The 25,659-nt window shown below is 43.9% G+C and overlaps 1 protein-coding gene and 1 non-coding gene across 3 annotated transcripts in view; both read right to left on the minus strand.

Annotated features, from left to right (window-relative positions):
• Positions 1–23,639, minus strand: part of LOC128685525 (uncharacterized) — a 46,457-nt gene extending 22,818 nt beyond the window's left edge. The window contains exons 1-6 of one of the 2 annotated variants that reach the window (XM_053772101.2): positions 23,517–23,639; positions 18,182–18,246; positions 10,156–10,321; positions 8,454–8,539; positions 7,573–7,774; positions 1,119–1,294 (exon numbers count right to left, since the gene is read on the minus strand). In XM_053772101.2, coding sequence (XP_053628076.1) covers positions 1,119–1,294; positions 7,573–7,774; positions 8,454–8,539; positions 10,156–10,321; positions 18,182–18,246; positions 23,517–23,583 — 762 coding nt within the window. In that variant the 5' untranslated portion in view covers positions 23,584–23,639. Of the gene's footprint in view, positions 1–1,072; positions 1,295–7,572; positions 7,775–8,453; positions 8,540–10,155; positions 10,322–18,181; positions 18,247–23,516 lie in introns of both variants that reach the window. The other variant, XM_070083080.1, reaches the window with a different exon arrangement.
• TRNAP-CGG (transfer RNA proline (anticodon CGG)) lies at positions 22,290–22,361 on the minus strand. The gene has a single exon. It is a non-coding gene; the product is annotated as a tRNA-Pro (tRNA).
• Positions 23,640–25,659: the final 2,020 nt, after the last annotated feature.

The following is a 25,659-nucleotide window of genomic DNA, read 5'->3' on the forward strand; positions in this document are numbered from 1 at the left end:
ACCTGTAGTCTTGAGCCCCTGCAGCTGGTGAGGACACACACAGGTACTACCTGCAGTGTTGAACCCCTGCAGATAGCGAGGACACACAGGTACCACCTGTAGTCTTGAGCCCCTGCAGCTGGTGAGGACACACACAGGTACTACCTGCAGTGTTGAACCCCTGCAGCCAGCGAGGACACACAGGTACCACCTGCAGTCTTGAGCTCGTGCAGCTGATAAGAATGTTGTCATGTACAGAGTATGTTATAATTTATTCATCGTTCATCACACACCCATTGGCATGCCCTCTCGACCAGCCAACTGCTAAGTCAGAGTACAGCAGTTCTATGACACAGACTGTTGTATTATTTGTATTTAGACCAGAGTAGACTCCATAGTTAAAGTGACATCACATCTGTTTACCAGGCTGTGAGGCAGACTCTCGCCTGCACTGGTCGAAACCACTCCTCTTGCTTTGGCTGGTTCTTTGCTCTCTTATCATTATACTGCTAACTTAATATTTTACCTATGTAAATATTGTTTATACTGGTGAAGGAATATAAGAGAAAAGAACAAAATTGCCCCTGTTCTGCTTGCCTTGCCCCTGTCTTGCCCAGTTACTTGCAATATTGCTGAATTTAATAATAATAATATCTTTATTTACTACAAGTACAAGGTATACAGGCGTAGTTGACATCAGTGACATACTACTATACAGAAAGCCGCTTGTTATGCTGAGCATTTCCCGCAAATTAGGTCAGTTTTGTCCCAGGATGAAACCCACACCAGTCCACTAACACCCAGGTACCCATTTTAAACTGATGGGTGAACAGGGAGAGGGACAGCAGTTGTCTTATGGAAACACGTCTCTAGCGTTTTCCAGCCGTACCGGAGGAGATTCGAACCCCGGACCTCAGTGTGTGAGCTGAGTACGCTAGGGATCGAGCTACGGGACACTCTTTGGTGTCCCTTTGCAGCCGGTAAGGGCATATAGGTCCTACCTTCAGGGATGAGCCCTTCCAGCCGGTGAGGGCACACAGGTCTTACATGTAGTGTTGAGCCCTTGCAGCCGGTGAGGGCACACAGGTCCTACCTGCAGTGTTGAACCCGTGCAACTGGTGAGAGCAAACAGGTCCTACCTGCAGTGTTGAACCCGTGCAACTGGTGAGGGCACACAGGTCCCAGTCATCCCTGAAGGTGGGGGGAAGGAGTCCACTCCAGACGTCGCTGTTGGGGTCGCTCATCCAGTCCTCTCCGTCCTTCTGCTGGAGCTCCACCAGGTTTATCCACGTCTCCAGGCTGTGATCAGCACTGCCTGTAATACCAGCACAGAGTTACATACTCTTCCAGTATAATATAAAAAAAAAATCAGCACTAATGTACAAAAACTGGAATGGTTATAATCTGTTGCGCTGAAGCATTACCTAATTGTTTAACGTGCTTCCTTGATCTAATAGAGCTTTTAATCCAAGGAAATGGAGCTACCTTCCCCTTACCCGGAACCTATTCTGATTACTTCCTATTCTCTAGACGCCGTATGGCTCTTACGGATCTAGTGGTTCCCCGTGAATATATGATGTAAATAAACCACAGAACGGGTGGGGTTTAAACCTATAGCGAGTGTGGCCTAAAACACACTCGCCATGTGTTCTAATACCACCCGTTCCGTGGTTTGTTGACGAACGTGTTATTACGATCACGTGAGATACGATGTAAGTGCTTGGCACACAAACCCTCATGGGGTAAATATCAAACCAATGAAGATTACTGTAATTCTGGCCTACAACTCAGGTCCTCTGAAGTGAGTATTCTCGTCTTCCCTTCATCTGGGTTCCTTCGTGTCACTTGGTAATAATTCCCTGCGAGTTCCCCTGACAACGTTAGTATACATGGAGGAAACCAGGTAATTCATAACTGAAATAGGTAGATAATGAGTGATAACTCCAGAATTTCTGTACTGAGGGTGAGCTGTCCCGTAGCTCGATTGCTAGAGCACTGGGAGTTCGAATCTCCTCCGGTACGGCTGGAAAACATTAGGGACGTGTTTCCATAAGACACTTGCTGTCCCTGTTCATCCATCAGTTTAAAATAGGTACCTGGGTGTTAGTGGACTGGTGTGGGTCGCATCCTGGAACAAAATTGACCTAATTTACGGGAAATGCTCAGCATAACAAGCAGCTTTCTATATAGTAGTATGTCACTGATATCAGCTATGGTCTGTATACCTTGTACATGTACTGGTAGAAATAAAGATACTGGGGAGGCTATTTGGGTGGCAGAGTTCGTTTGAACAAAAATTAAATGTCGTTACTTATTGTATAACAGATGAACAAAAACAGGAATGTTTTCTAAAGCTTCTTTGGTTCACACTTATATTTAAGAGTGAGAGAACAATTGTCCAAGTCGAAGAACATGAACAATAATTACGCGGAACTGCAAAATAACGATGTGGATCTTTGTCTTATTAATATAATGACATACGAAGCTGTGCAGCAACAGTACATTCACTGTTCTCTCTTGTAAGACAGTCAGGAAATTAGGAAGCTACAGCGTTGTTGTTCTTCTGTTATGAAGAAAAATTAGGAAGCTGCAGCGTTGTTCTTCTTCTGTTATGAAGAAAAATTAGGAAGCTGCAGCGTTGTTCTTCTTCTGTTATGAAGAAAAATTAGGAAGCTGCAGCGTTGTTCTTCTTCTGTTATGAAGAAAAATTAGGAAGCTGCAGCGTTGTTCTTCTTCTGTTATGAAGAAAAATTAGGAAGCTACAGCACTGTTGTTCTTCTGTTATGAAGAAAATCAAAGAATTAATAACTGCAACATCACTGTTATCACTACTGTTGTTCCTAAGCTTCTGTTAGTCGCATAAATAAAAAACTACGTTCACATACCTGGAGAGGGCTTAAGGGGTCAACGCCCCCGCGGCCCGGTCTGGGACCAGGCGTCTTGGTGGATCAGGGTCTGATCAACCAGGCTGTTACTGCTGGTACCACGTAAATCGACGTACGAACCACAGCCCGGCTGGTCAGGTACTGACTTTAGGTATCTGTCCAGCTCCTTCTTGAAGGCAGCCAGGGATCTATTGGTAATCCCCCTTATGTATGCTGGAAGGCAGTTGAACAGTCTTGGGCCCCCGAACCTTATTATGTTGTCTCTTAGTACACTCGTGGCGCCCCTGCTTTTCATTGGGGGAATGTTGCATCTCCTGCCGAGTCTTTTGCTTTCGTAGGGAGTGATTTTCGTGTGCAAGTGTGGTACTAGTCCTTCCAGGAGTGTCCATGTGTATATTATCATGTACTTCTCCCCTGCTGCCAAATGTACCTTAGTTGTAGGTTGGCCGGTGCTGTCCCGGCCTGGGTCTTCTCCAGGTGGTTACCCGACGCCAAGTGAACAGGCAAAGTCACAATGATGGGCACTGGCTTACCGTATTTTTCGGCATATAAGGCGCGCCTTTTTTCCCACAGTCATGGAAAATCACCCTGCGCCTTATATGCTCAAGGCCAGGGGTCAAGGGTAGGCTTTGGGTTGCGCTTAAGTGTAAAGTAAGAGAGTAATTAACCCATGATTATAATTCCTGATTTATCGTTATAATGCTTCTGTCGTGCGTCTTACAGACGGGGAAATACGACATACAGACGTTCCTCTTTGATGCCATAATTAAATGATATCTCTGGAATACAAGATTTCTCCACAAATGAGGCATCGAGAAATGATGGGTAGGATTTGGGTGGAACCTGAGAAGCACAGGTGAGTAGGATACCTGGAGTTACCTGGAGAGGGTTTCAGGGGGTCAACGCCCCCGAGGCCTGGTCTGAGACCAGGCCTCGTGGTGGATTAGGGTCTGATCATAAGAACCACAGCCCGGTTGATCAGGTACTGACTTCAGGTGTCTGTCCAGCGCCTTCTTGAAAACAGCCAGGGGTCTATTGGTAATCCCCCTTATGTATGCTGGGAGGCAGTTGAACAGTCTTGGGCACCTGGCACGTATTGTGTTTGTCACTTAGTATACTCGTGGCGCCCCTGCTTTTCATTGGGGGAATGTTGCATCTCCTGCCGAGTCTTTGGGGAAGCGGAAAAGAATCCTTCCTCCGTAATCCATGCATACTGTAGAGGCTAATAAAATGCAGGGGGCAAGGGGTTGGTGACCCCTTCTCCTGTATAAATTACCAAATTTAAAAAGAAAAGTTTCGCTTTTCTTTTTAGGTCACCCTTCCTCGGTGGGATACGGCCGGTTCATTGAAAAAAGAAACAGACTTTTATGTGACAGTAATGTTGTTGCGGTGTTTATCTTGTGGAGGGACGGAACAGATAAAAGACGTGCGCAGTTCAAGACGTTTAGTGAAGAAATGTTTCACTATGGATGGTTCTTGAGTATGTTTTGCCACTCGGGCAAAACGTTTTATCAATAAATGTCTTGAACTGGGCACGTATGTCTTTATTTACACCTTATTCTTATATAATAATAATGATGATGATGATGATAATAATAATAATAATAATAATAATAATAATAATAATAATAATAATAATAATAATAATAATAATAATAATAATAATAATATCTTTATTTACTACCAGTACATGTGCAAGGTATACAGACCATAGCTGACATCAATGACATACTACTATATGGAAAACCTTTAATATGCTGAGCATTTCCCGCAAATTAGGTCAGTTTTATCCCCAGGATGCGACCCACACCAGTCCACTAACACTCAGGTACCAATTTTACTCTTAGGTGAATAGGAATACAAAGGAGCAATGCGATATACCTCTTGGGTCTACTGACCCATATCTGGATGGGCGGAGATTTATCCGAGGCCCCTTAAGAACGAGTTGAATACTTTTTCTCTATGGTTGATGGATTGATTACATCATCATTTCGTTACTACTTTCGCGTTTGTATGTGACTGAAGAAGCCTACTGTGTAGGCGATACGTTTCATCAGTAAAGATACCAGCAGTCAGCATTACTAGGATAATGAACAGATCGGCGTCAGCAGTCAGGATTATTAGAATAATGAGTAGAACCACGTCAGCAGTCAGGATTATTAGGATAATGAGCAGATCTGCATCAACAGTCAGCACTACTAAGATAATGAGCAGATCTGCATCAGCAGTCAGCACTGCTAAGATAATTAGCAGATCTGCATCAGCAGTCAGCACTACAAAGATAATGAGCAGATCTGAGTCAGCAGTCAGGATTACCAGGATAATGAGCAGATCTGCGTCAGCAGTCAGCACTACTAAGATAAAGAGCAGATCTGCATCAGCAGTCAGCACTACTAAGATAATGAGCAGATCTGCGTCAGTGTCATGGGGGTTCGTAGGAGATATGATGGTTAGAGATAAACACACTTGTTGGATGATAACACTATATTGCAGAGTGTGAGAAGGGAGAGCCCAAACTGCCTGTTGTTGCCTGGAAGGTCTAACGGGAACTGAGAAGGATCCCAGGCGCGAAGGGCTCACAACAGCATCACGTGACGTCACACATGCTAGTCACTGAGCCTACTGACCAGGGAGCCTAAATATATACATGGATGATACTATCCACAATATACTACACAAGTATATATATAAGGGGATTCAGTATCTATGCTGACAGCTCGGTCATGTTATGTATGTCGTCTCGACATACAATACTATGCTACAGGCTGAACAGGCAGGTGGGCCTGGGCTGATTCTGTACAATAGCAAGGACATATGTAACTTAGAACTAATGGATGGTATCGTAATGGATGTTAATGTAATGGGTGTTAACGTAATGGGTGTTAACATAATGAGTTTTAACGTAATGGGTGTTAACGTAATCAGTTTTAACGTAATGCATTACGAATTATAAGAACAAATCGTGGTATAATAAAGGATGGAATTGATCGATCGATCTGTATTCATGCACTCTACAGATTCTGAGGAAGAATAAATATATATTTACAAAGGTGAAAGTAAATTAACAGCGTGGGCAGATCTGGTGCGCACAGATCATTACTGCTAAATTCTCAGAATTCGGAGGGAACGTGAACACAAAAAAAAATTTGAAAAAAAAAAATCTGATCAGCTAATAATAAACACACAGTTGACAACTTCATTAATCTTGAACATCTAATTATACAGACTATGTACATTTAAACCCAACTCTGCGAGGGTAAGATTTACATATGCAGAATGGTTATCATCTTTGGGAGGGTCGAATTCCTTTGCAATGGTTAACACATGCCTTGACTGAGGGAGATCTGAACAAGTATCTACAAAAAATACTTGGGGGTTTCTCATCACTTGTCGTGTACGTAAGGAATAACGACATTCGGGTTGATTATCTGACTGAGTATTAGAGGTAGAGGGTACAGAGTCAGGAGGATTGTCAGCTACTGACACATTAGTCTGGGTAGAAATATCATCAACATCGCATACTAATTTCATATGATCTAAATGCGATTCCTTATACTGACCAGTACTAATTTCTCTAACCTTATACTTATTGCCATTGATATGTTCAACTACTCGATAAGGACCAACAAACTTTTGGTCGAGCTTAGGCATTGCGGATGTTTTGTTGAAATTTGTCAGCATTACTCTCGAACCCACTTTAACTTTTGTCGGCTTAGCACGGCTATTAGTTACTCTAGTAAATTCTGCTGTTGATTTATGAAGTGTTTCACGGATTCTTCTAAAAACACTTTGAGCTAAGCTGGTATGAGTTGCTATGAAATCATCAGGGTTATAATTTGGTTTCGGAGTGGAATATAACAACTCATAAGGTAAACGCTTGTCTACGCCATACAATCCATAATGTGGAGTGTCACCTATGGAAGCATTGTAAGCAGAATTTATGGCACATTGAACATCTGGTATAACTTCATCCCAGGTTTCACTATTGGGGTTGATAGTGGCTCTCAAAACATCTAGTACTTTCTTATTTGTACGTTCTGCCAAACCATTGCTCGCAGGATGATGGAGAACAATGGTTGACTTAGAGATTTTGTACAAGGTACACAAATTTTCAAGAATCTCGTTGCTGAATTCACCTCCATTATCTGTTACTAAGGACTTAGGGGTGGTATGCCTGCAGATAATGCGTTATTTAAACACTTTAGCTACTGTCTCTGCAGTCTTATCTGCAATAGGAACTAACTCACAATATCTGGTGAAATGGTCTACCATAACACACAGATGTTTGTTGCCTTGGAGGGAACATTTAAAATTGGTTAACAAATCAAGCGCAACTCTTTCCCACGGTTCGCTAGTAGTTGGAAACACCTGGATTGGGTTAGGACCATTGACGTTTCCTTTTGCTGCATTCAGACACTACATTTCTTAACATACTCGGAAATGTCAGTTGCCATACGTGGCCAAAAGTATTTCATTCTAGCTTGTTTCACAGAACGATTTTTACCAGGGTGAGCAGATCTGCGTCAGCAGTCAGCACTAAGATAATGAGCAGACCTATTTCAGCAGTCAGCACTACTAAGATAATAAGCAGATCTGCGTCAGCAGTCAGCACTACTAAGATAATGAGCAGACCTATGTCAGCACAAATCTAAATCTTCAGCTTGTCAGTATTTCATACCATTTTCGACAACAAGAGAGATAATGTTACCTGGGTTACGGTAGTCCTCATAGTAGCAGCAGGTTCCTGTACCACCATCGTCATGGTAGGTACCGTGGTTGGCCTTGCCAACGTAGGCTACCGGATGGGTTGTGTTGTAGGTCTCGTAGTGGCCGGGAATCCTTGTGTACCAACCTTTCTTCTGGCCAAACATTACTTCGTGCAGATGTGGACTCAAGTCCCAGTCACGAATCTGGCGTCGTATATGAAAAAAAATCAATTAGAATAATGGAATCAGGTGTAAGTCCCATAATAATAATAATTAAGTCTTGTAATGTTTAATATATTAGTACTAAGAATACTGATAAGTTATAGGTCACTGTCAGGATAAATAGGAAGTTTTAGGAGTCTTAAATCAATGCGTTTTAACCTTATGTATCTGTATATTAGATTTTTTTTTCTAAAATGCTTGAGAAATTTCAAAGACCTCAAAAAAAAAAAAAGCTTGTGCTTTCCTGTGAACGCCAATGTCGAAAATACATCTGACTTCCACATGTTGATAAACTAATCACAAAGTCGGAAATCCAAAACCTGACCCTTTGACTTATTGAAGAAATTAAAGGTGATCCTTTATGATTTAAAAAAAAAAAGCACACCAGTTAACAGTTTAGTTGATGAACGAGGTGTGGGGAGTCACTGTGTGCAATCACATTATTAAATCATGTAAAATAACGCATAAATCACGTTCGATTCTTAAGAGGACTAGCAGGAAGGATCACAACTGCTGGGTATCATGATCTTCGTGTAGAAGTAACCTGTATATAAGCCCTTTAGATATAAGAATACGACATTGCGCACGCCCTTAGTACTTAGTTATGTCAAATGTAATCTAAGAATTATATTTAGAAAGGCAGAATTCGCTGGAATCTCACCTTAATGACAATAAACTCAAACCAGGCATCTCTTTCTCCGGAGCAGCAGTCACAGTCATGGTTGTAGCCGTAGAAGTTCCAGTAAGCTGCCAAGTACAACAACAAGCTAAGATGACTCACGAAATCGTAATGACACGATTGCAAACAAACCATATCATGAGCGGAGTTAGAACCCGCGATCAGAGAGTCATATAACTCCAGACCGACGCGTTAGCCATTGTGATCACAAATGCAAGTTTGCATTTGTGATCACAGTGATGGCCTATGCTAACCTTCCTATGGTGTATAAATATACCTAGTTGGATGAATCTTATTGTAGCCAGCTGGCCCAGTGGCTAACACGTTGGTCTGGAGTTTCATGACTCTCTGATCGAGGGTTCTATCCCCACCCGTACTATGGTTTGAACAAGCTAAGATATCCCATCGTCTCCCTATATATTCACATTACCTCATCCTGAACGCAAACTTAATATAATTTTTCAGCTGCATAAGAAACTCGTACATTCTATCTCTTGTGTTTTCCAGAATATCGGACAATAAGTCATTCCTTCTAAGACAGGATTACCAGGCAGTAATGTTGATGCAACTAATGCAACATTTCATTGTCACATTAATTGCACATGTGACCTTTTACCTAACATATTATCAGTAATTCTACCAACATTATTACATTGATCATAATGTTCACCTAACATACATGTGTTAAAAAGATGGTTTTTAAGGACGCACTTAAAGGCTGGGTTGCTATTGGAGTTAAGAGACTTCCGTTCTACAAGAATTTTTGACACAAGTCCAAGAACAGCTTCTTGTCCTGTCACTTGTCCATTACCTCACATCTAATTTAATCTCTTGACTAAAGAAGTATAAAGGGTAGGAATCTAGAGAGAAAACTCTTTCAATAACTTTTATTATAGGGACGTATAAAATGTTACTGAACTAAACTTAGAAATGTTACTAAACTACGTTTAGAAATAGCCATGTTTATAAAATTGATCTCACCTCTATATTTGAAGACAAAGGCTTAAATACATGATCAAATGCGGTCAAATTTATGAATATCAAGGCTGGAATGTTACCTTGGGACGTATAGCCCATATTCTCTTTGATACGAAGCCAAACAATGTATTAGTTAATATTGAGAGCATATTAATATTTATATTGTGGCCCAACTTCTTGCAATGTTTCAGCTAACTCCCGCAGGATAGGTATGGGGTGCATAGCAAAGCTATTGAACTGCTATTGAATCTGACACAGTTGCTAAAGAATGGTATTGCATTTCCTTGCCGAAATTTACCAAGAAGGCTATTAATACCAAATGCTCTGGACAACAGTAAAATGACTTTTATGCCAAATGCAAAAGGACCCGTTTGTCTTCCGTACTGTTGAGCTACCTAACCCATAACTGTCTGTCACGTTACATGCAGCTACTCATTCTCATGCTTCACTCTCTCAGCTTCAGTGCCTTCAGCACTGAGGCATATAATGTGGCTGCTTGAACTGCATGACACAAATGCGTGCATGAGTGAACGAGGGCCGCATCCCAGAAATCAGTTCAGGTACTGACCTATGTGGAGACGGTAACAGCAGGTCTTGGCGTGCCAGGTACTGACCTATGTGGAGATGGTAACAGCGGGTCATGACGTGCGAGGTACTGACCTATGTGGAGACGGTAACAGCAGGTCTTGGCGTGCCAGGTACTGACCTATGTGGAGATGGTAACCGCAGGTCATGGCGTGCCAATAGGTGGGCACTGTCCCGTTTACTAGAGAGTCGAAGTCTAAGTTGCACTTGCGGGACCAATCACCAGCCAGTCTCTGCTCGTAGTAAACAGAGGCGTCATCCGGGTAACACAACTCATTTTGTCCCTCCTGCAGAAGGACAAGATGTATTATGAATATGTCTAGTAAGATTACAAAACAAAATAACTTGGATAATGATGGAAACGAATTATGCAGGATGATTAGTTAGGAACAACAGTGATAACAGAGTAAGTGATGTTGCAATTGTCTATGCAATCAGAAAGTGCCAAGAATCTGAATATTAAAGCAATTATTAATGATTTGCTTCCACTCATTATCCTGCTTCATGATGGATAATGTTTAATGATGGACAGTGATGAGAACAAATTACGTACGAGTCACAGGTGACATTTCTCAGGGATTACTGATAAGTCTGGTCATGCTCATAGTTTTTATAAACGGCTTTGATGGGGGAAATAGCTACGCATTCACACTGACGACACAAAATTTGATCGACAAACACATTCTGAGGTGACCAGTGAGCTTCAGGATGATTAAGATTAGTTAATTGTGCAGTAGGAAAAGTGGAACATAGACATCTTGGCTTCACATCAAAGGTAAACAAGGTAAATTTCAAGGTTATGCCTTATTTATATATCTTTGATAAGGTTTCATTTAGATAACGAAGCACAATTTATGCCTCGTTATTAAATGAAATGTTTTCATGCTACATTAAATTCCCATTTTATTCCAATGCGTCGGTATTGACATTTAATTCCATCTACAAATTACCATTTTAACGCAAGTGATTGTCATTAAATGGCCAGCCGAAGTCAAGGTTGATCATCCTTATATATTCTTTAATGTATATTCGTCGAGAAGTCTTGACTTACATCTACATGAGTATGCCTTCAGTCACGCAGCGAGCACTTACCGTAACGCAATTACTCGGGAGAGAGACACTGGGAGTTACCTGGTATTCCCAGGCTTATCTGTAACATGCTGTTGCTGCGCCCCTGACACTGTGCTGGTCTCTGTCAGTCATCTCTAGCACTGTGCTGGTCTCTGTCAGTCATCTCTAGCACTGTGCTAGTCTCTGTCAGTCATCTCTAGCACTGTGCTAGTCTCTGTCAGTCATCTCTAGCACTGTGTTAGTCTCTGTCAGTCATCTCTAGCACTGTGCTAGTCTCTGTCAGTCATCTCTAGCACTGTGCTGGTCTCTGTCAGTCATCTCTAGCACTGCGCTGGTCTCTGTCAGTCATCTCTAGCACTGTGCTGGTCTCTGTCAGTCATCTCTAGCACTGTGCTAGTCTCTGTCAGTCATCTCTAGCACTGTGCTAGTCTCTGTCAGTCATCTCTAGCACTGTGTTAGTCTCTGTCAGTCATCTCTAGCACTGTGCTAGTCTCTGTCAGTCATCTCTAGCACTGTGCTAGTCTTTGTCAGTCATCTCTAGCACTGTGCTAGTCTTTGTCAGTCATCTCTAGCACTGTGATAGACTCTGTCAGTCATCTCTAGCACTGTGCTAGTCTTTGTCAGTCATCTCTAGCACTGTGTGAGTCTCTGTCAGTCATCTCTAGCACTGTGCTAGTCTCTGTCAGTCATCTCTAGCACTGTGCTAGTCTCTGTCAGTCATCTCTAGCACTGTGCTAGTCTCTGTCAGTCATCTCTAGCACTGTGTGAGTCTCTGTCAGTCATCTCTAGCACTGTGCTAGTCTCTGTCAGTCATCTCTAGCACTGTGCTAGTCTCTGTCAGTCATCTCTAGCACTGTGCTAGTCTTTGTCAGTCATCTCTAGCACTGTGTGAGTCTCTGTCAGTCATCTCTAGCACTGTGCTAGTCTTTGTCAGTCATCTCTAGCACTGTGTGAGTCTCTGTCAGTCATCTCTAGCACTGTGCTAGTCTCTGTCAGTCATCTCTAGCGCTGAGCTAGTCTCTGTCAGTCATCTCTAGCACTGTGCTAGTCTCTGTCAGTCATCTCTAGGACTGTGCTGGTCTCTGTCAGTCATCTCTAGCACTGTGTGAGTCTCTGTCAGTCATCTCTAGCACTGTGTGAGTCTCTGTCAGTCATCTCTAGCACTGTGTGAGTCTCTGTCAGTCATCTCTAGCACTGTGCTAGTCTCTGTCAGTCATCTCTAGCACTGTGCTGGTCTCTGTCAGTCATCTCTAGCACTGTGCTAGTCTTTGTCAATCATCTCTAGCACTGTGCTAGTCTCTGTCAGTCATCTCTAGCACTGTGCTAGTCGCTGTCAGTCATCTCTAGCACTGTGCAAGTCTCTGTCAGTCATCTCTAGCACTGTGCTAGTCTCTGTCAGTCATCTCTAGCACTGTGCTAGTCTCTGTCAGTCATCTCTAGCACTGTGCTACTCTTTGTCAGTCATCTCTAGCACTGTGATAGACTCTGTCAGTCATCTCTAGCACTGTGCTAGTCTCTGTCAGTCATCTCTAGCACTGTGCTAGTCTTTGTCAGTCATCTCTAGCACTGTGATAGACTCTGTCAGTCATCTCTAGCACTGTGCAAGTCTCTGTCAGTCATCTCTAGCACTGTGCTAGTCTCTGTCAGTCATCTCTAGCGCTGAGCTAGTCTCTGTCAGTCATCTCTAGCACTGTGCTAGTCTCTGTCAGTCATCTCTAGCACTGTGCTAGTCTTTGTCAGTCATCTCTAGCACTGTGATAGACTCTGTCAGTCATCTCTAGCACTGTGCTAGTCTCTGTCAGTCATCTCTAGCACTGTGCTAGTCTCTGTCAGTCATCTCTAGCACTGTGCTAGTCTCTGTCAGTCATCTCTAGCACTGTGCTAGTCTCTGTCAGTCATCTCTAGCACTGTGCTAGTCTCTGTCAGTCATCTCTAGCGCTGTGCTAGTCTCTGTCAGTCATCTCTAGCACTGTGCTAGTCTCTGTCAGTCATCTCTAGCACTGTGCTAGTCTTTGTCAGTCATCTCTAGCACTGTGCTAGTCTCTGTCAGTCATCTCTAGCACTGTGCTAGTCTCTGTCAGTCATCTCTAGCACTGTGCTAGTCTCTGTCAGTCATCTCTAGCGCTGTGCTAGTCTTTGTCAGTCATCTCTAGCACTGTGCTAGTCTCTGTCAGTCATCTCTAGCACTGTGCTAGTCGCTGTCAGTCATCTCTAGCACTGTGCAAGTCTCTGTCAGTCATCTCTAGTACTGTGATAGTCTTTGTCAATAATCTGTAGCACTATACTAGCTTACGTCAGTCATCTCTAGCACTGTGCTAGTCTATGTCACTCATATCTAGCATTGTGCCTATATCAGTTATCTATGCTACTGTATAAGTCTTTTGATCAATAACAACAAATCTGCATTACATGAGTCGTCACGAGAGGCAAGACAGTGGCTGACATGCTAGGAAAGTGAACCACAGGTACCAGAGTGAAGCTACCACCGTACTGGTGGGGTTAGAACCCATCTTTACCCTGGTTTGTTTACAAATGTGTTATTACGATTTCTTGAGTTATTATTATTATTATTAAAGATTCGCCGGTATTTCTCCCGGCCCGGGCCTCTTCCAAGTGGTGGCCCGGCCATTTCTAGAGTCACAGTGAACCTTCTTGCTTACTGCACAACTAAATCCAGCTTAGTTCATCCAGTAAGCCAGTTAGTGTTGCTTGGCTCTCTCAACTCTTCAGCCAGTCAATCCCGGTCAGCTGGGACCACTGTGTGTGGATTTAGTTGATTTAATTAAGCGTATTGAGAGTAAAACATCGTTAAATAAATACTTTCGTTCTGATGCATGTGTATTACAGTCCAGTTAAGCGTTTTTATGTATTTACAATATTTTTTTATTTCGTTGGAATAACTTCTTAACACGGTATTTATGTCATGTTATTTTAACTAGTTTACGTATGTTGAATATTGAAATGTTGTAATGGATAGATGAAAAATAGATAATGGAAAATTTGAAAGCTTTATGGAGGCAATGTTTAATTTGGCACACACACACACACACACACACACACACACACACACACACACACACACACACACACACACACACACACACACACACACACACACATACACACACATGTCATGTGGGTTTTCGATACGTGGATGGGTAAAAATACTCACGTAGGCTGGTAGTACATATAATATATAACGGGAAGTATGGAAAGCGCCAACAGCCGACCTGTCTCTCTCTGCTGCCTAACTACGACTGACTCACAAGTGTCTACAGGGTGAGGGTGTTTGAAATCCTGCTATGGTCAGCAGCAATATGAATACAGTCAATGATTCACACAGACGGTTGGTAGTGAGTCATCTACCGGTACACTAGTTACTGGTAACTGGTTACTAGGAACTGGTACTACAACTGAGAAACACACATACACACACACACACACACACACACACACACACACACATACACACACATACACACACACACACACACACACACACATACACACACACACACACACACACATACACACACACACACATACACACACACACACACACACACACACACACACACATACACACACACACATACACGCACACACACACACATACACACACACACACACACACACACACACACACACACACACACACACACATACAATATTTTTTTATTTCGTTGGAATAACTTCTTAACACGGTATTTATGTCATGTTATTTTAACTAGTTTACGTATGTTGAATACTGGCGGGGCCAGGAGCTGAGTAGGCGGGGCCAGGAGCTGAGTCTCGACCCCTGCAACCACAATTAGGTGAGTACATACACACACACACACACAAATACACACACACACACATACACACACACACACACACACACACACACACACACACACACACACACACACACACACACACACACACACACACACACACATACACGCACACACACACACATACACACACACACACACACACACACACACACACACATACAATATTTTTTTATTTCGTTGGAATAACTTCTTAACACGGTATTTATGTCATGTTATTTTAACTAGTTTACGTATGTTGAATACTGGCGGGGCCAGGAGCTGAGTAGGCGGGGCCAGGAGCTGAGTCTCGACCCTTGCAACCACAATTAGGTGAGTACACACACACACACACACACACACATACACACATACACACACACGCAGAGCTACGGGGATTGTCCTATGAAGAAAGGTTGAGGGAAATCGGCCTGACGACACTGGAGGCCAGGAGGGTCAGGGGAGACATGATAACGACATATAAAATACTGCGCAGAATAGACGAGGTGGACAAAGACGGGATGTTCCAGAGATGGGACACAGACACAAGAGGTCACAATTGGAAGTTGAAGACTCAGATGAATCAAAGGGATGTTAGGAAGTATTTCTTCAGTCATAGAGTAGTCAGGCCGTGGAATAGCCTAGAAAGTGATGTGGTGGAGGCAGGAACCATACATAGTTTTAAGGCGAGGTATGATAGAGCTCATGGGGCAGGGAGAGAGAGGACCTAGTAGCAATCAGCGAAGAGGCGGGGCCAGGAGCTGTGACTCGACCCCTGCAACCACAAATAGGTGAGTACGAATAGGTGAGTACACACACACACACACACACACACATGACGACATAACGGAAGGAATAGACTCAGAAGTGTCCCTGTTTGCAGACGATGTGAAGTTGATGAGAAGAATTCAATCAGATGAAGACCAGGCAGAACTACAAAGGGATCTGGACAGGCTGCAGACCTGGTCCAGCAATTGGCTCCTGGAGTTCAACCCCACCAAGTGCAAAGTCATGAAGATTGAGGAACGGCAAAGAAGACCGCAGACGGAGTACAGTCTAGGGAGCCAGAGACTACAAACCTCACTCAAAAGATCTTAGGGTGAGTATAACACCAGGCACATCTCCTGAAGCGCACATCAACCAAATAACGGCTGCAGCATATGGGCGCCTAGCAAACCTCAGAACAGCATTCCGACATCTTAATAAGGAATCATTCAGGACCCTGTACACCGTGTACGTTAGGCCCATATTGGAGTATGCGGCACCAGTTTGGAACCCACATCTAGCCAAGCACGTAAAGAAACTAGAGAAAGTGCAAATGTTTGCAATTAGACTAGTCCCAGAGTTAAGGGGTATGTCCTACGAGGAGAGGGTAAGGGAAATCCACGTGACGACACTGGAGGACAGGAGAGATAGGGATGACATGATAACAACATATAAAATACTGAGAGGAATTGACAAGGTGGACAAAGACAGAATGTTCCAGAGATGGGACACAGCAGCAAGGGGACACAGTTGGAAGTTGAAGAAACAGATGAATCACAGGAATGTTAGGAAGTATTTCTTCAGTCACAGAGTTGTCAGAAAGTGGAATAGTTTGGCAAGCGATGTAGTGGAGGCAGGATCCATTCATAGATTTAAGCAGAGGTATGATAAAGCTCACGGTTCAGGGAGAGTGACCTAGTAGCGACCAGTGAAGAGGCGGGGCCAGAAGCTATGACTCGACCCCTGCAACCACAATTAGGTGAGTACACACACACACACACGCACGCGCACAAAAAATTCAGAGAAAATGAGAGTACTTGAAGGGGAGAAATCGGCCGTTCAAACTGATTTTCAGGACAGAAATAGTGAGGAACAGGTTCTTGCAAGAGAAACCACAGCTGAAGGAATCATCAACATACAAGAGGGTGATCCTAGACCGCGACAGAACAAGAACAGAACGACAGCAGCTGAGGGAGAAAACACAGAAACGAAAGGGGCTGGGAAGAGAAGCAAGGACAAAGTCAGCTGAGGACAACCAGAGCCAGGCAGAGCAACAAGCACAAGCACACACAGAACCACCTTCTGAACCCAACAGCCAGAAACGATATCCCAACACAAACCACAATCCACACTTACAGCCCCCACCCCACAATATGCTGTAGAATCCCACAGCACACTGCCAGGCCCCCCCCCCTCACAAACCCCCAGGACACAGTGTTGGAGAGGAAACTGAAGATATGGTACACCAACGCTGGTGGAATAACGAACTAATGGGAGGAGTAAAATATAGAAAAAAAATGGGAGGAGTAGCATGAAAGAATTAAAGATGCATCACCGGACATCATAGCGCTCACCGAAACCAAGTTCACAGGAATGATAACAGATGCCATCTTTTCAATGGGATATCAGCTCCTGAGGAAAGACAGAGGGAACAGAGGTGGAGGAGTGGCACTGCTCATCAAAAACCAATGGGATTTTGATAAGCTGGAGAGAGAGAGGAGACGGAGGAGATGCAAGAGACTACATAATAGGAACACATCAGTCTGGAGATTCCAAGGTGGTAATTGCAGTGATGTATAACCCACCACAGTACAGCAGGAGGCCAAGGCAAGAATATGATAAGAATAACAGAGCGATGGTTGATACACTAGCTGAAGTGGCCAGAAGGGCTCATGCGAACAGGGCAAAGCTGATGATTGTGGGTGATTTCTATCACAAAAAAAAATTGACTGGGAGAACTTGGAGCCACATGAGGGCCCAGAAACGTGGAGGACTAAGATGATGAAGGTTGTATTGGAAAACGTTATGTACCAACACGTAAGGGACGCTACCAGAGAGAGAGAGAGAGGAGAGGATGAACCAGCAAGATGAGTAGTGCAGATATTGAGGACATCACATATGAAAGACCCCTCAGGGCCAGTGACCACGTGGTTCTGAGCTTCGATTAAATAGTAGATTTACAAGTGGAGAGTCTGTATTTTTGTCTGTTTTCTGTATTGAACTGATTTAGCTGCCAGTGGATAAAACATCTAATAAAATGTCCTAAATCTTGCATACGCATCTTTATTAAACAATATCTCATTCTTTTGTGTGTCTAGTTCTTGTACTTATGCTTACACAATTTTCCGCTAAATGTTGTGTACCAGTTGAGGGTCACAAATTCCTAATATCATGACAAGACTTTATGGTGAATCTACATAATGTGTGGTGGTAAGGAGATAGTTTTCTTATCAGTAATCAAACATGTTAAAATATTTCAAGAGTGAAGTAACTGACCTTGCTGTCAAAACGGAGGTAGGGAGCATAGTCGTGGGCAAACTTTGTGAAGTCCTGGGCCAGACCTGATGATATAGACAATGTTTATTGTGTTAGTACCTGAGGAATATGACACCTGCTGGACACACTGTTATCTGTGTTATATTCACTTGATAAAGTCTTGGAGGAATACAAACTATAGAGGCCATTTATGGTTTACGTTCCTCAATGCGAAGATGCATAATATTTTCACGTTGAAGGTTCTCGTTCCAGCAGTTTTTAAAATTCCTCTGTTATAATCATTGAGATAATCTCTACATTATCACCTCTAGTTATTAATAAATACATTGTAATAAATCAGCAGTTACATAAGGCAGGAAACACAGAATCGTAAACAAATCTATTGTTATTTTTGTTATTCAAGAATTATGGAAAGATAATAGACTTCACCTTACGAAATAGAGGAAGCAAATGCGATAGTAATTATGGAGGAGGTAGATTATAGTGGAAAAATAATCTTGTTATTAGAAGACTTACGTGCCTCTTAATGACAGAAATGAAAGCGAAAGAATATTAAATAAAATAATAAATCCGCGGTACCCTACTTCATACACACAAAAAAATTCTTATTACGCTTTACAATGCACATAAATTCCACCACCTTCAGTAGTCTTGAGGAGCTGCACCAACCTTGTCATATGACATTCGTCTTGACATAACCAGTGCATTAAATTGCTTGCTAAATCCTACCTACAGAGGATTGCCCTCTCCCGAGGAAATCCTCTGTAGTTAGCCCTCAATCCTTGACTAAACAAAATTCATCCTGATTCCCGTATAAACAAAAGCGAAGATGATTTGATTTAGATTTGTAACCCAGAGAGCTAGAAACACGGAATAACCTCGTATCAAAGCGTGTCAAAATTCCTCACATAATTCTTCAAGAAGGAATCTGATATACGACTATCTCACGTATAACTGCCGACCTTCCCTTCAACAGTACGCCAGACTATTCTGAGCAGCAGCGCTGTGGTGCTAAAGTTGGACTTTGTGAAGCGAGTACCAGCAACAACAGAAGGTATTTTCTGGGATTGAGTCGCAGGTACCAAGATCCAGGGAATTCGAATCTATCAACAGAAGAACGGGAGGTAGACGGAAGCACTTGACTTTACTTTCACTAAAGTCACTTGATACACCCGTGACAGAAGTGTGTGTGTGTGGGTGTACTCACCTAGTTGTACTCACCTATTTGTGGTTGCAGGGGTCGAGTCACAGCTCCTGGCCCCGCCTCTTCGCTGGTCGCTACTAGGTGCACTCTCTCCCTGCTTCATGAACTTTATCGTATCTCTTATTAAAGCTGTGTATGGATCCTGCATCCACATCACTCTCCAGATTTTTCCACTTCTTTACAGCTTATGTGACTCATATGAGTCTTCAACTTCCAGTTGTGTTCCCTTATTGCTGTGTCCCATCTCTGAAACATCCTGTCCCAATCCATCCTGTCAGTTCCTCTCTGTATTTTATATATAGTTATCGTGTCGTCCCTATCTCTCCTGTCCTCCAGTGTCGTCAGGTTGATTTCCCTTAACCTCTCCTCGTAGAACATTCCCCTTAGCTCCTTTACTAGTCTTGTTGCAAACCTTAGCACTTTCTCTAATTTCTTGACGTGCTTGACCAGGTGTGGGTATCGTATTGGTGCTTCAAACTCCAATATGGGTCTGACATACACGATGTACAGAGTTTTGAATGATTCCTTACTTATGTTTCCCATGCGCCCATATGCTGCAGCAGTTATTTGGTTGATGTGTGCCTCAGATGTGCTCGGTATTATACTCACCGCAAGATCCTTTTCCTTAAGTGAGGTTTGCAGTCTTTGGCCTTTTAGCCTGTGCTCTGTTTGCAGTCTTCTTTCACCTTTTTCAATCCTTATGGCTGCATTAGTGGGGTTAAACTCTAGGACCAGGCTTGTAGTCTGTCTAGATCCTTTTATATTCCCATCTGATCCTCATCCACATGAATTCTCCTCATTAGTTTCACATCGTCTGCAAACAGGGATACCTCATGTCATTCACATAAATACCAGAAAGAGAGCGGCCCTCGAAGTAACCCTTTTGGAACTCCGCTCGTCACAGTCGCCCACTCTGATACCTCATTGTTTCCTTCCTGTCAGGTATTCCATGATCTATTGTAGTGCCTTTCCTGTTTTTCCTGCCTGCCCCTCTAGCTTTTGCGCTAATCTCTTATACAGAACTGTGTCGAAAGTCTTCTTGCAGTCCAAGAAAATTCAGCCTACTCACCCAGCAGCAGCAGCAGCAGCAGCAGCAGCAACAGCAGCAGCAGCAGCAGCAGCAACAGCAGCAGCAGCGGCGGCGGCGACGGAGGCGGCGATGGAGGCGGCGGAGGCGGCGGCGGCGGCGGCAGCAGCAGCAGCAGCAGCAGCAGTAGCAGCAGCAGCAGCAGCAGCAGCGGCGGCGGCGACGGAGGCGGCGATGGAGGCGGCGGAGGCGGCGGCGGCGGCGGCAGCGGCGGCAGCGGCGGCAGCAGCAGCAGCAGCAGCAGCAGCAGCAGTAGCAGCAGCAGCAGCAGCAGCAGTAGCAAAAATAACAGTTGCAGAAGCAACAGCAGCAACAGTAGTAACATCAGCAGCAACGACAACAGCAGCAGCAACATCAATATAAGTAGCAACAGTAGCAACAACATATGTCATCCTACCTGTCCTTACAGCAACAACATATGTCATCCTACCTGTCCTTACAGCAACAACATATGTCATCCTACCTGTCCTTACAGCAACAACATATGTCATCCTACCTGTCCTTACAGCAACAACATATGTCATCCTACCTGTCCTTACAGCAACAACATATGTCATCCTACCTGTCCTTACAGCAACAACATATGTCATCCTACCTGTCCTTATAGCAACAACATATGTCATCCTACCTGTCCTTACAGCAACAACATATGTCATCCTACCTGTCCTTACAGCAACAACATATGTCATCCTACCTGTCCTTACAGCAACAACATATGTCATCCTACCTGTCCTTACAGCAACAACATATGTCATCCTACCTGTCCTTATAGCAACAACATATGTCATCCTACCTGTCCTTACAACAACATATGCATCCTACAACATATGTCATCCTACCTGTCCTTATAGCAACAACATATGTCATCCTACCTGTCCTTATAGCAACAACATATGTCATCCTACCTGTCCTTACAGCAACAACATATGTCATCCTACCTGTCCTTATAGCAACAACATATGTCATCCTACCTGTCCTTATAGCAACAACATATGTCATCATACCTGTCCTTACAGCAACAACATATGTCATCCTACCTGTCCTTACAGCAACAACATATGTCATCCTACCTGTCCTTACAGCAACAACATATGTCATCCTACCTGTCCTTACAGCAACAACATATGTCATCCTACCTGTCCTTACAGCGACAACATATGTCATCCTACCTGTCCTTACAGCGACAACATATGTCATCCTACCTGTCCTTACAGCAACAACATATGTCATCCTACCTGTCCTTACAGCAACAACATATGCCATCCTACCTGTCCTCAGTGCAACATCATATGTCATCCTACCTGTCCTTACAGCAACAACATATGTCATCCTACCTGTCCTTATAGCAACAACATATGTCATCCTTCCTGTCCTTACAGCAACAACATATGTGTGGCATGCAAAGAGTACGTAACCTTTATTCGGCGCATGTACACACCCTCATTTACAGGCTATCTCCCCCAACCAGCGAACCAGGTTGCTAAGAGTTGATGATGGGGCCCCGTCGTTCAACTAGTGACCAGGTTCTAGCCAATAAGATGGTTTTGGCAATCGCAGAGGTTATGTGGGTACCGCTCTCCTGTCTGCCCTTGTCATTCCCATTCTAGAGCTGGTTGAAGCACGGTCTGCTATCTTGTGGCTTCTATTTCTGCCTTGCTTACCGTGGAGTGCACTATACTTATCACTGTACATAGTGTACATATTGCTGTTCTAAATTGGTGAAGGATAATATAAGTCTAAACTTTTTCTGCTGTGTTTATTTTGCTCCCATTACACCCGGGATAACAGGCCATTTGGATTCCTGGGTTGTAATATGGGGGCCTGTCCGGGAGCTGAACCCGGGACCTCTCGCACCCGAAGCGAGAATCATACCCCTAGACCAACAGGCCAGTAACAACTGACATGCAAAATTTGTAAAGCAATGCCAGACAGCAAGCTGCACAATGTTCCTGCTACGAGCTTCACCCTAAGCTCAACCGTTTCTCTAAGTCCAGCTCCAGCTCTCGGACAGGCTACCCATATTACAACCCAGGAATCCAAATGGCCTGTTATCCCGGCATACTTTTCAGCCAAGTTCCAGCCACATCAGAGGGCTTACTCTACCATTGAAAAAGAAGCCCTCGCTCTGGTACTGGCTTTGGAGCATTTCGATGTGGTCACAGTCTACAGTGATCACAATCCTCTAGTATATCTCCAAGCCATGAAGAACCACAACACAAGGCTTATGCACTGGACGCTAAGGCTGCAGCCCTATAATATTTCAATTAAATATATTGCCGGCAAAGAAAATATGTTGGCAGACTCTTTATCTAGAGCATAATATTTTATTTAGGTTAGGATGTTATTTGTGGTAACCCCTTTTCACGCTCTTTTTTTTTATCCCCTGGTGTGGGGTTTTTTTTTAGTGAGGGGATGCGGGCTACCGTCTGCCTGTATCTTGGACCTATGCTAGCCTGTCTGACTGCTGTCTCACTCTAAGTTTAGGGTTTGGCTTTTGGTCACGAGAAAAGCTGAGCTCTATCTAAGAGTTGGATGGTGGAGAGGAAAGGCGGTCCCATTATTTTGTGCCATGGCGGCACGGTTACCACTGGGAGGTGGCAGCCTGGGTTGTAATAATATGTCATCCTACATGTCCTTACAGCAACAACATATGTCATCCTACATGTCCTTACAGCAGCAACATATGTCATCCTACATGTCCTTACAGCAACAACATATGCCATCCTACATGTCCTTACAGCAACAACATATGTAATCCTACATGTCCTTAGAGCAACAACATATGTCATCCTACATGTCCTTACAGCAGCAGCAGAGAATGCTGCTCAGCCCACCTGCCCTCCTATCTGACCTAAGCAGCAGCATTAGCAGCAGCAGAATCACAGCAACAGCAGAAGCATAAACAACAGCAGCAGTAGCAGAAATAACAGCAGCAGCAACAGCAGGAGCAGCAGCAGCAGCAACAGCAGTAGTAACAACAACAGACACAGTCATCTGCCCTGCACACCTGGACTCATACCTGGCTAGCACTCTTGTGTTCTTACCTGTGTCTAACAGCAGCAGACACAACCAGCTAACTAAGAGGGCTACTCTTCTGTTACCCTCGACCATGATGACTGACTACTTTCTCACCCTCTCCTCTCTCTTCTTATGCTGACCACTATCACACCACGCACAAAAAAACACTAGCAAAGCTTCGCTATCATTTTCCTGTCACACACACACACACACACACAGACACACACACACACACACACACACACACACACACACACACACACACACACACACACACACACACACACACACACACACACACACACACACACACACTCAAGGAGCCAGTTGCTGGACCAGGCTTGTAGCCTGTCCAGGTCTCTTTGTAGTCCTGCCTGATCCTCATCCGATTTGATTCTTCTCATTAACTTCACATCGTCCGCAAACAAGGACACTTCTGAGTCTATCCCTGCCAAATGCAAAGTCATGAAGATTGGGGAAGGGCAAAGAAGACCGCAGACACAATATAGTTTAGATGGCCAAAGTCTGCAAACCTCACTCAAGGAAAAAGATCTGGGGGTGAGTATAACACCGAGCATATCCCCCGAGGCGCACATCAATCAGGTAACTGCTGCAGCATACGGGCGCCTGGCAAACCTACGGATAGCGTTCCGATACCTCAGTAAGGATTCGTTCAAGACTCTCTATACCATTTACGTCAGGCCCATACTGGAGTATGCAGCACCAGTTTGGAATCCACACCTAGTCAAGCACGTCAAGAAATTAGAGAAAGTGCAAAGGTTTGCAACAAGACTAGTCCCAGAGCTACGGGGATTGTCCTACGAAGAAAGGTTGAGGGAAATCGGCCTGACGACACTGGAGGCCAGGAGGGTCAGGGGAGACATGATAACGACATATAAAATACTGCGCGGAATAGACGAGGTGGACAAAGACGGGATGTTCCAGAGATGGGACACAGACACAAGAGGTCACAATTAGAAGTTGAAGACTCAGATGAATCAAAGGGATGTTAGGAAGTATTTCTTCAGTCATAGAGTAGTCAAGCCATGGAATAGCCTAGAAAGTGAAGTAGTGGAGGCAGGAACCATACATAGTTTTAAGGCGAGGTATGATAAAGCTCATGGAGCAGGGAGAGAGAGGACCTAGTAGCAATCAGCGAAGAGGCGGGGCCAGGAGCTATGAATCGACCCCTGCAACCACAAATAGGTGAGTACAAATAGGTGAGTACACACACACAGGCCAGACCCAAGTGAGCTAGAGAATGGAAGAAGTATAAAAGGCAAAGGACCCAGGAGAATGAGAGCAGTCATAGAGCAGAAATGAATATGCACAGGTTAGAAGGGAGGCTCAACGGCAGTATGGAAACGACATAGTAGCAAAAGCCAAATCTGACCCGAAGCTGTTGTAAAGCCACATCGGGAGAAAAACAACAGTCAAGAACCAAGTAATCAGACTGAGGAAGGAAGGAGGGGAGCTCACAAGAAATGACCGAGAAGTATGTGGGGAGCTCAACACGAGATTCAAAGGGTTCACAGAGACAGAAGGGACTCCAGAAAGACGGAGAGGTGGGGTACACCATCAAGTGATGGACACAATACATACAACCCAGGAAGAAGTGAAGAGGCTGCTAAGCGAGCTAGATACCTCAAAGGTGATGGGACCGGATAACATCTCTCCATGGGTCACGAAAGAGGGAGCAGAGGCGCTATGTGTACCACTAACATCAATCTTCAACACGTCTATCGAAACAGGGTGACTACTTGAGGTATGGAAGACAGCAAACGTAGTCCCAGTGTTTAAAAAATGAGACAGACACGAAGCATTAAACTACAGACCAGAGTCACTGACATGTATAGTATGCAAAGTCATGGAGAAGATTATCAGGAGAAGAGTGATGGAAAATCTAGAAAAGAATGAGCTTATCAACGACAACCAGCACGGTTTCAGGGATGGGAAATCATGTGTCACAAACTTACTGGAGTTCTATGACAGGGTGACAGCAGTAAAACAAGAGAGAGAGAGAAAGAAAGAGAGAGAGAGAGAGAAAGAGAGAGAGAGAGAGAAAGAGAGAGAGAGAGAGAGAGAGAGAGAGAGAGAGAGAGAGAGAGAGAGAGAGAGAGAGAGAGAGAGAGAGAGAGAGAGAGGAGTTAGATTGCGTTCTTTTTTTTT

Source organism: Cherax quadricarinatus, chromosome 8 (assembly GCF_038502225.1).
Source record: "Cherax quadricarinatus isolate ZL_2023a chromosome 8, ASM3850222v1, whole genome shotgun sequence".
Taxonomy (NCBI): Eukaryota; Metazoa; Arthropoda; class Malacostraca; order Decapoda; family Parastacidae; genus Cherax; species Cherax quadricarinatus.